At 41.1% G+C, this 11,740-nt stretch overlaps 1 protein-coding gene across 1 annotated transcript in view; it reads left to right on the top strand.

Annotated features, from left to right (window-relative positions):
* The window catches only part of RFX6 (regulatory factor X6), a 40,102-nt gene extending 39,580 nt beyond the window's left edge, over positions 1-522 (top strand). Inside the window, exon 19 of the mRNA XM_019474603.1 lies at positions 359-522. Within this exon, the coding sequence (XP_019330148.1) occupies positions 359-522 (164 nt within the window). The remainder of the gene's footprint in view (positions 1-358) is intronic.
* The last annotated feature ends 11,218 nt before the right edge of the window (positions 523-11,740 follow it).

Raw genomic sequence — 11,740 nt, 5'->3', positions numbered from 1 at the left:
CCCACCTCGCTACAACCTCCTTTCAGGTAGTTGTAGAGAGCGATGAGGTCTCCCCTCAGCCTCCTCTTCTCCAGGCTAAACAACCCCAGTTCCCTCAGCCGCTCCTCAGAAGACTTGTTCTCCAACAAGTCTCTTATACATGGGTTTTGACCTGTTCCCTGATGGTGTAAAGAGCCACTGAAGAAAAGTTGTAGAAGTATAGGTAAATTGAGTGAAGTACAGAAGTGTTAACATTTCCATCCTTCAGATGGTGTGTCTGGTAGATAAGGGTTTCCATCAGATGAAATTGGATTGTGTTTTTTATTAAATTCAATAGCTAGAATACTTGCAATGATGGTAACCTTTTTTTTTCCCACAGCTTCAAACATGCAAACCACATCTTCCCAGTGTATGTATGGAACATCTGGTCAGTTCCCTTGTCAGGAAAATCTGGAGTCCCATGGCCCACCAAGCAGAGATATGGTGTCATCTTTACCACCAATCAACACTGTCTTCATGGGAGCAGCTGCTGGAGGAACCTGAACTGGGAGAGACGTGTCAGTGCCTTAAGCTTACTTCCCAAATCCAGACATAAGGCTACAATGACAATCCCCTTCAAGTTGGTGGAATAGAAAAGTATTACATATAGGTGTTAAAGGAGCCATTTTAGAGATATTAGCAGCCCTCCACACAAAAAAATCGCTATATTCAGATTGGGTCCTGCTTGTGAATCACTCAGGATTGTTCTCACCATTACAGCTTTTCAGTCAGAAATTCAGGGTGAGCAGAAAGAACCAGTGATTCTTGCAAGCAAGACTAAGTTGTAAAGAAATGATTACATCTATTCCTAATTTATTAAAAATGCTATTTTAGTCTTTCACTTATATTTTTTTGTATAAAAAAAGTTTATTTAATGCCTGTGTTGCTTATTATTTATTAGGATCACAGAGTAACTGTTTACTTTCTCTTATTTGACAGATTGTCAAATGTATGCATCCTACCTCCTATGGAAATGTTTACAAGGTCAATTTTTACTGTTTTAAATGAAACTAAGCCAAATTCTTAAGTTTTTTATTGTTGTGCTGAAAGTCAATTTCAAATGTTTAGTGCCTACTTGTGTAAGTGAAAGTCCTCAGGAAATAAATAAAACATATTGTGGGGATTTTTTTTTCTTTTAAAATAAACTACTGTCTCTTAAAATAAAACCAACAAAACATGCAAATATCATAAGCCTACTAATTGCAGTAGCCTGCTACTGTAGCTGGATAACTGAAACAAATGAAACTATGCCAAAAAATGTCGTGGGATTTCAAAATTTTTTGTGGTATGAGCCCAAAACCTCTACTGGTGGAAATCCACAAAAAGATGTCCATCAACTTTCATGGGTTTTGGGCAACTGTGTATACTGAGGCCAAAAGTAGTAAAGATGACTAAAAAACATTGCAACCCTCCAGATCAGCTATTTTAATAAAAAAATATTTTACAAGTGCCATGATATTCTGTATACAAACATGCATTTATGTATGTTTCTGGAGAAGCCAGGTGAAGAATATTCACTGATGGTATTAAAGAGGACAGAGAAGAGAACAGACTTACAAAACAAGCTTCTTGCTACACATTCATGAAATAACAGATGTTACTTTATAATCAGATTGTCCCAACATCAGATTCAGATTTGGATTTAAATCCAGTCTTCTGAGGTTATTTGATGTCCATATTCCCATTCAGTCCATTGAATATATGCTGGATATTGTGGAATTAGATAGTAGGGTATTTTTGGTGGAAGAAAATGGATGATACCATGATGAAGTTTTTATTTCTAATCCTGTATAACTTCCTTTAGTGTTTTCTATCCTGGGGGGTTGGACTAGATGACCTTTAGAGGTCCCTTCCAACCCAAACTATCCTATGATTCTATGATTCTATGAGAAGTCTGACTGCATCAGAAAAGTAGTAAGGAGAAGTGACTGGGCTAGCGCATGAATAATTCCTGATATGAAATACTTTATGCAGAAATGAGACATCACAGTTCAGTAACTGAGATGTAGAAGACTTCAGCTCAATTGCTTCCTAATTCAGGGTGAAGTCTTGTGTTGCAACCAAAAATGCTATAATGATGCAGGAAAGTTTTGGTTTCAATAAAAATTCCCAATGACGTGTAGTGGTAATACAAACTGTTCAAACAAATATTTATTGGGCAAGGCTTTACAGCAAGTGAAGTAAGTACTGCAAAAGAGTTCCTTCTTCATGATTATTCAGAACAGGATGTGTTTTCTCCTAAAATTAGTGCTGTCAGGTTCCCCATCTAAGCGGGTCACACAGATTTCCTCTATAGTCAGTGAAGAGAGGGAGATCGCTCCCATTCCAATGAGATAAGATGGGGAAGGGCAGTACAAAGGGAAGGGATATGTCACTATCCTGAAATGCTTGGCTCCCTCTGCTGACAAATAGCATGGCCTAAATAATTACTTTAAGCTGGAAAAATCTCGATTGTTGAATTTAGTTGAGAGCAATATTTAGAATTTAGAGGAAGAGGCAGCCACTAGCAGACAGGGTCTTAGTCCATCAGGCCCTACATAATAAGCATAGTTGGTACACAGTGACTCATATGTGATTTATATGCATCATTTGCAGTCATTTTCTTTTTTTCACGTGAACCATTTTGCATTGTGGGTTTTTTTTTGGCGTAAATTACTTTATCTGCACTTTATCTGAGATAAGAAACAATATTATATCATTAACTGTGCAGATTCTTGTGATGGCTGCAAAACGCAGAGTAGCATGAAGTATCACGTTGTAAATTTCAGTTCATTATCAACAGCAAAGAGCACTAAAAAAATATTCTAGTATTCAAACAGCCAGTTAAGAGGAATCTCTCATAGCATTGCAGAACAAGACAAAACCATAATAATTGTAACTAGCAAAACCAAATGAGAAATTTCCACCTTATGACCCATTAGTTCAGTCAAATGTGTGGTTTGATGAATTCAGTAAGTTTTGTCTGTGGGAAATGAAATAATTTGTAGCTTTTGTGGATACCCCGTGGGAAGATTTTTACCTTTGGTTGTGTAGCAGCATTACAGTAAATAATATGAAGAATCAACGGAGTCGCCACTTGGTGGTCTTGTATTACTCAGTTCAGTTGCATTTTTGTGGATGCATTAATATGTTGGTTTTAATATATACATGCCAAAAAATCTGTGATTAAAAATTGTAGTGTCAAATGAATATTGCCTAAAGGAAAAAAAAGAAGCTTTTTTTTTCTGAGAAGGAAAAATGAAAAATTAAATCCTTTTGATCTATTTGCCAGTATCAGTGAATTTAAACTCGTGCTAGAAAAGGCAAAAAAGAGGTGGATGAACAGGTCAAATCTGCTGCCACTTCTAGAGTAAAACTGATTCTAATACAAATTATCTCAACCAAGACGAAGCAATATTGAAGAAGAACCGATTGTCTTGTGTGCCATGGTCCCAAGCCCAGCAAGAAATGGGGAAACTTACAGAATTCGTGCTGGAAGAGAAGTGCAGTTCTTCGACTCTGAAGGCAATTAGGACCATGGGAATTTTGCTCCAGACTGAAAATTAGCAAAAGAAAGTTTACCTTTACCTTTAGATGTGTAGTGAAAGCACAGTGTAATTACTTGTAAAAAGGGTGGAACTGCAATGAACTGGGCGTTGGACACTGGTTTGATGCAGTCGGTTCCTCCTGCGTACTCCACAGTGAACCTGTGTATCCTACTGCCATCCCACGTGCCAAATGCATCTTACCGGTCTGATCAGCATCCTGCCAGCTGTCTCCGTCCAGTACGTGAGTGGTCAGTGGCCACAGAGAGGAAGGGAGCCTGCAGCGCGGCGGGTAGAGATGAGCCGTTTAGCAGGTCCTTGTATTTAAGGCAGACTATTAGAAGATCACAGATACGCTGGAATGGGAACAGATGCTTTATATGACACAGCGCAGTGCCGTTTCCCTCCGTGTGGGATCAGAACTGAGCAGACTTTAGGCTTATGGAGCAAGTGGTCCAGAGATGAAACAACTACAAACACCCCCACTCTTAGAGCACTTAAAGAAAAACTGTAGAGATTTTATTACTCTTGGAAAAGCAGATATTTGACACTAAAGAAACTGAATCTGTTAGGAACAGAATCAAAGATCAGACAGAGAAATACAAGAATCTGTAGAAGCAAGAGAGTAACAATACAGGTCATTAATGCCATACCTCTGGACAAAGACGTGCTGCTACAGGCTGGAAGACCCACAGCAGCCAATACTACTGTGCTAAAATAAAAAGGGCCATCAAGATAAACTTAAAATTGTTGCGGCTGCTTGCTAGTGATTAGATCCAGGTAACACATGAGGCCTTACCTGGTTTTGATAACTGGGAAGAGAGATTAGAGCTACTTTTGGGGCTGATATGCCCCAGGTTGTAAGTAACAGCCTTTTGTGTGAATAGTTTTGGGCTACGATTTAATTGGAATCATTAATCTAGCTTTAGGGATAGGATTAGATTTTATATTAGCCTTGGGGATAGAGTCTGGGCAAGGGTGGGCTGGCTAGTATGGGCCTTATGACTGTTGCAAATAAAGGCCTACAAAGCTATACTAAATTGACAGTCTGAAACAGGTCACAGCTCTAGCTTTTACGATGAACTCTCTCTGTAGGATTTGGGAACAGCTACAACTGGGCTTATGGGCTTGGATTCAGGGTAGTATGTTGGATGAGCCTGCATAATGCCTGAGCTTGGTTTATAGCTCTTGCCAGTAGGGCCTGCATGGTATGCTTAACTTAACTTAGTTAATTCAGGAAAGTTTGCTGCTTTCTTAGTGAGGTACTCAGGGTACTTAAATCTGAGTTAGCTTTGGCATTGGGGTTAACTTCAGGGGTTGGGTCAACATGAAGCTGAGACCATGGGTCAATATTGGATTTAGAAGTGGCCATCAAGCTTGGCTTAATGCTGCTGCTTAGAGGGACCCACAAACTGTGCTTAGTTCTAGATAAAATAGGATATAGGGAGACCAATATAGATTCATATTATAGTCAGAATTAAAATTAAGATTTGCTTGGGCAGGAACTGGTGAAAGTGGGTTGTTTCTGCATTTAGCAGGGGTTGTTGAGCTTATATGAAACCTACTGCCAGACCAGGTGATCTAGATATGATTCCTTCAAGGTCTAGTCTTAAGAGTAGACTGAAAGTTGATTTGAAATTTACATTTGGAAATGAAAGAAGATGAGCCATGTAGGTTAAAGCCAGGTCTAGAAGAAATTGAGGGAGACTACTTTGAGGGTTTAGGTGATGGAGATCACATTGTCAGTCATACTTCTGAGGCTGTCAGTGGGGAATTTAAAGACATGGTTGGGGTTCAGGCCAACATGAAGCAATGAATCTGAACTAATTATGAATTTAAGACCTGCAAGTATCTATGCTCATTATTGAAATTAGCAAGAGTCACTGACATAGTCATGAGCTTCAGCTAAGAGTTAGAATAAAAGGCTAGGACTAAGTTGGAATAAAAGGCCAGGACTAGGTCAGTAATGCTGTGAGCCAGGATCAATGCACTTCTAAGTAGTCATTAGCTGAAGCCTCTCTGATGGAAAAGAGATGCATCTTTCATAGCCTAAGACGAGAACGATATCCTTAATGGAAGGACTGTAGGTATTTGTAGCCTCTAGAGAGATGCTGCGTCATTGCTAATGATGAGACCTCAAGTAATCAACATTACTAGGATGGTGAAGGATCAGGAAAGCAGGAGATCCTACCACAAACTATGCTGCTTCCATGGCCACCAGACATTTGCAGCAATTACAAGGCTCAGCAGGATCACTTCTGACCAGGACCTGAGCCTGCAAACAGAGGCATGAGCAGGTAAAAGAGGAGAGAAGCAGGGCCAGGATCTGAAATGGAGGGAGGCAAAATATCGTGCCCATTGCATAATTAGCGACACCAGATACCATTTCTCTACATTTTGGATTCTTTGTTGTTTGCACAGTTTTTTCCCATTTAACAATGGCTGCATGTTACAATGCTGCATGGAGCAATGGTTACACAATTGGAAACACGTAAAATATTATATTAGTGGCTGAACTAGGAAAATCTACTTCCCTTCCTTTTGGCTTAGTTGATTATTATCCTTGACCAAATAAAGGGCCACATGTTCATACTGCCCTTGTGCCCTTGTTGCTACAGTAAAAAGAGACATACAGTAAAATTGTACATTTAGAGTTTGATATTATATGCCTTTTTATTCTTGTCATATTTAATGTTCTCATATCATTCAGTTTTGTTCAGAAGCTGACTTTATTGATTAGTCACCTGTTTCACATCGATACGTAGAGATCACTCAAAATTTAATTAAAATGACATCTTTTAGAAAATCTCCACTACAGTAAAAATACCAACTGTATGTAATACAGGGGTGGACAATAAACAGCCCTTCCTTTCTCTCTAATACAGTCTTTACCAAGACTCATCTTCAAAGTATGATCAGCCTTCAAAAACTAGCCCAGACGCAGAGCATCCTCAAACAGCATCTTTACTTTGACTCTACACGTTTTTTTCACAAGTAGGTGTGCCATCCACTGACTGATATACTGGATCATTCCTCCTCCACACCCAGTCCACAAGGCTATGAGTTTCTGACAGTCCCCAGCTTTCAGTTCTTGGTAAGTACTTTAATTTTAGAGATCACATGGCCAATATCCAGGCATGCTTAAGATAGCAGTTATCCAGCTTCTGGCTCCTGAAAAGAGCTGATGAACTACCTTCAGTGCCCTAGATATAACAGTTCTCTTTCAGTTCCATTTCTGAAACTAGAGAAATACTTGTCATTGTATAATTGATAGTATGGGCAGTTTTAAAATAATTTTACAAGAGAATATAAAAAATTACCTACACTATTAAGTTCCTTCTAAAGTTGAAAGGTGAATTTCATTCTAAATGAAGGGTCTGTGGAAAAATCTAGGGAAATTAATTTTTAAAAGAGTAAAACATTGAGGATGAGACTAAAATGGACTCAGTCCATTGTACCAGGGATGTAACACTTTGCTTAAATAAATAAATAAATATGAATCAAGCCACAGATTAAGTTTGATATTGAGCTATTCCAGCTGATCATGGTGTTTGCTCATTTGGAAGAAAATCAGATCTCTGATCCTGCTCCAAAGTTTACATGAAGTGGAACAGTGCCATCAGAAGAAACTAGAGACATATCTATATAGTCAGCTTAGTTTTCTCCTCTGCTTTGCAGAGTGGTCTTTATCTCCTGATTATACAGTCCATCCTGTATAACTGCTGGAGTACACCCTGGCTTCACCCTCCAGCCAAGCAGTTCCCTCTGCAGGAAGATAGTATAGATCAAAAGTTTGTCCACTCCAGGGTCCACATCTACTCTACATCATCAACGTGAACCAGATTTTCCTCCCCAGCCCTTCACAGTCTTCCAAGAGTAGCCTTGCAGGTCTCCTGCTCTCTTCAAGGAGCTGGGAATGAGGTTCACACTACTTCTGCCAGCAGTCAAGCCACGATCTGTCACTGGTAAGTGATATGCCCCTGAGTCCCAGACAACTGAGACACAAGCAAAACTCAACTATTTAGGCCTGGAACTGTGTCCCTCTCTCGTCTACCTCCAAGCAAAGTAAAGTCTGGCAGGTGGCTGTCCCCAAGGGGTGCTTTTGTTCAGCAAATCCCTTTGCTTAGCACTTGTTGCTCACACAGATTATTAGAGTTGTGGCTCACATGATTTCCATGTGAAACATGAGCCTCTCCACACATCCTATGGGGATCATAGATGCCTCAGTTGGGGTTGAGAAGTCTGGCTGGCAACAGGACATGCAGTAGTTATGCAGTAGAGCACATGACAAGCTTTAAGTCCCTTCATGGCTGTTGGCCCTGGAAAGTTTCAGTGCAGACTGCGAGGTCAGGGTGAGATGTTTGCCCACCTGCTTGAGCTACTCTGTGAGCCCCAGCCCCAGGCTGGCTGCAGCCCTGCAACAACGCAATCAATGAGAGTTGACACCAACCTCCAAGAAATACTAGTCACTTCACAGAGCAGATTGAACTGGGCATCACACAGCATCTCAGCTGAAGTTGGATGATGTCCAGACAGTGTGCAGTGGAGAAGATGTGTTTAATCAACATCTGGCTATGCGTTACATGCCCTGGGGGCTAAGCTGAGAGGTGACCAGAGAGATAAGCTAACAAGTGCCCGAGCGTTTTTGAAAATGGAGTTTGGAGTTTAGCTTTATTAACACTGTTGGGTGCAGAGAGCTTTTGATACATATGAGGATCTAATCCTTAATTCTGTGAGTAATAGAAGATACCATCTAAAAATATCCAGGCATCTAATTTATAGAAAACTTACTTCTATAGCAATACTTACCTATCTATCTTTAAAGAAACAGATCTTCACCCTTGCAATGCTGAGCAGAACAACACACGAAAACATGTAAGAAGCCCGTGAGACTGCGGGTCCAACGCTTGAAAATACTAGCCTCCGTTCTTTCAGCTTATTGACAATTCGAAAGGTAAGGTAAGGCTTCCACATCTGCATTTAGTTTCTCAAGTAAGCAAACAGTTCTTCTGAAGTGTTGCGCACTCAGCAGTTCCTGCTGCCTGGCATTAACGAAATGGCTTTGCCAGGCAAGCGCATGCTGGACAGCCACAGAGATACAAACAAAATTCACAGAGTGGGGGTGGGCGTGGGGGGGGCACTTGGCTTGCTTCATGTCACTGGCCTACGGTAGCACCGGGTGCAATGCTACAATTTTTCACAACAACTACAGCACGGTACAAGGGTCCTTGTTTAGGAAAGGAAACAAATAGAAACATGCCATATCTTTACAAGGGGAATAGAAATTAGCGAAACCCAGTATCATTGATAACAGTGGTTATTGCTGTCAGACGGGATTGAATTAAATGGAATTTCTCACCCACCCACAATCACACTGCATTGAACAATTTTCTTTCAGCCTCCAGGAACTTTGAAGAAATCGTCACTTTCCTGACACAGGTTCATGAAGCGAGGCAGTGGGGCAGGTCATGTAAGACACACCGAAGGGTGGCCAGCCCTCTGTCTACATGCGCAAATGCAGCCTCAGGAGTCCCGGTGTGCTTGCACTGCTTAACAGCAAAAATCTGCCTCTCTCAAGCACTGCTTTATATGCTGTCCCCAAAAAGAGCTTCAGAAGCTATAATGCCAAACAAACTTAGGCTGAGTCAAAGCATAGGTCTACACAACGTGTGTGACGGGCATGACACATGGGAGAACAATTGGATCTGATATTTAGGTATATAGAACATTTGCTGTCTGATTTAGCACTTTCATCTGTCCTGAAAGAAAATTCTTCTTTGGCAAACTAGAACAAGAGAAAACAAGTGAATTCTGCTCAATACAACTGGGAAGATCCCCTGCCACTTGTATCTCTCTCTTTTTTTTCAATACCTCAGGTTTATGTGACAAGATGTGAGAGTGCATTTCTCTCACACACTGGTCAAAAGAGCTCTGCCGAGCTGACTGCCAGTGAGAAAATGTAGGTGAACACACAAAACTAAGGCAAGATGAAGCAAAATTAAAAGACGTTTTTAACTAAGGGGCGCACAAAGATGTCTGACCTAGTGATTTAAATTCAGAGCAGCAAACTAGGAATCAAGAATCCAGACTTCTGATTAACTTTATATATGTACAATAGGAAAACCCCTACTTTATCTCCGCACATGTTCAGCATGCATTTGGATCTGCTGAAACTGCACACCAAACCAACCTGGTGAAACAAAACAAAACAGAAGAATTCCGCACAACTAGGAGGAAGGAAAAGATGCTGTTAATTTGTTTTACCGATACAGACAGCCCAGGTTTTAATACCTAGCAGTATTACTATCATAACTGTTTTGGCTAAGATCATCTTTTTTGCATTGACCTAGTTACACTGGTGAAAGTCCAGAATTTGGTGTTGCCAAGTGTAATGCTCATTTCTCTGGGAATGCCAGATTGTTATACCCCTGGAATGGTTTCCTATGGCTTTCTCCATACTGACTTAGTGCAACTTGCAGGAGTAGGCAAATCCTGAGGGATTTGTCCAAGATTATACAGGCAGTGGTGCTACTGTTTGAGCAGCATTGAGAACTTCAGATACAAGGTGTTGGATGTCCTGGTCAGGAAGGGAGATACACAGGTAGGCCAACAGACACAAATAGCTTCACAAAATCTGCTGCTCTGTCTTCTGCCTTAACCCTTTCTTCTGTTTTCTTTCCCTAAGCACAAAGAGCTCAGTGGTTCCCCACATGAGCAATCCCGCTTGCCAGGCTCTACCCTGGTAGAGCTCAGGCTCCATCCCCTTTCCTTACTTCTCCCAGTGGAAGTCCCTGGCGAGGGCCGAGCAGTCAGTCAGGAAAGGGAGGTGCCCCACTAAGAAGCCCTCTACTTTGCCCCTGGGACCAGGAGCCAGGAGGAGCCAGGAGTGGAAGTCCTACGTGCACCTCCCCTCGCAAGGAGCGAAAGCTCCGTGAGCTTTTGCATGTTGTCTTAGAAAAAGGGAATTATCCTCATTTTCCCTTTCTACCCCCATCGTAAGAGGGGCTTTGCAATTAAAAACACGATGGCGTTTTGCTCCTGGAGAGGAGGGGTGGAGCGGGGGGTGGGGAAATCTCCCATGTACCATAACAGATGGTTTAAGTACGGTGATTACAAAATCCTGAAGTTAAAATAGTTTAATTACAAAGTCAATACTGCCTCCAACCTCTGCTAAGCCTTTAGTGTAAAAACAACAGACGGTATAGTGCAAACGGTAGGACAATATTTAACCAGAACTTTGCATTAGCTACTGCAGTACAGCTCTCCATCAGGCCTTCAGCAAACGGAAGATCAACTGATTTTCCCAGCTTGTATTTGTTAACCATCTCTGCTTCAGTATCAATGGGTGGCTGTGAGGAGCCACAAACAAACCTAAGGAAACAAACTGCAATACTATACTGCAAGCTGAGGCTCAGCAAGGTTGTATGTAAAGTCCAATATTGCAAGTGTACAACTGAGACAATTATTAGCACCTTACCAGGAATTAATACAGAGGTAAAAAAGAGGAGCAGGTAAAGTTATTTATGTATAAAATGAAAATAAAATTCGGTGAAATAAGTAACGTTTTATTTTAGACTACGGATTTTATAGAAAAAATAACAGGACATGGGAAGGCACAGGGAGAGGAAAATTTGGGGATGATTTCAAATGACACAGATTTGATCTTTCACATGCAGGGAAAGCAGCAACTCTATATGCATGTTGTAGGAAAGTCTCACTAAGCTATGCTCTTGCAGCTGAGAGCCTTGGTCTTGGTCTTCACTGAGTGTGTACATATTCTACATATTCTTTAATAGTGACAAACCCTCCCTCTGTTGGCTTGCACCCCTTCTAAACATCAACTCAAACATGGAGCCAGAAGAGTCAGAGGAAGTCTGGCTCTGTTTTGTTAGCAATATGCTAAAATCTGGTCCCATCTGCCTCCATCATAGAATCATAAAATCATTGAGGTTGGAAAAGACCTCTAAGATCACCGAGTCCAACCATCAACCCAGCACCACCATGCCCACTAAACCATGTCCCTAAGCACCACATCTACACGTCTTTTAAATACCTCCAGGGATGGGGACTCCACCACTTCCCTGGGCAGCCTGTGCCAATGTTTAACCACTCTTTCAGTAAAGAAATTTTTCCTCACATCCAATCTAAACCTCCCCTGGTGCAACTTGAGGCCATTTCCTCTTGTCCTATTGCTAGTT

Source organism: Aptenodytes forsteri, unplaced genomic scaffold (assembly GCF_000699145.1).
Source record: "Aptenodytes forsteri isolate BGI_AS27 unplaced genomic scaffold, ASM69914v1 Scaffold217, whole genome shotgun sequence".
In the NCBI taxonomy this organism is placed as follows: domain Eukaryota; kingdom Metazoa; phylum Chordata; class Aves; order Sphenisciformes; family Spheniscidae; genus Aptenodytes; species Aptenodytes forsteri.
This window is presented reverse-complemented; position numbering and strand designations above follow the sequence as displayed.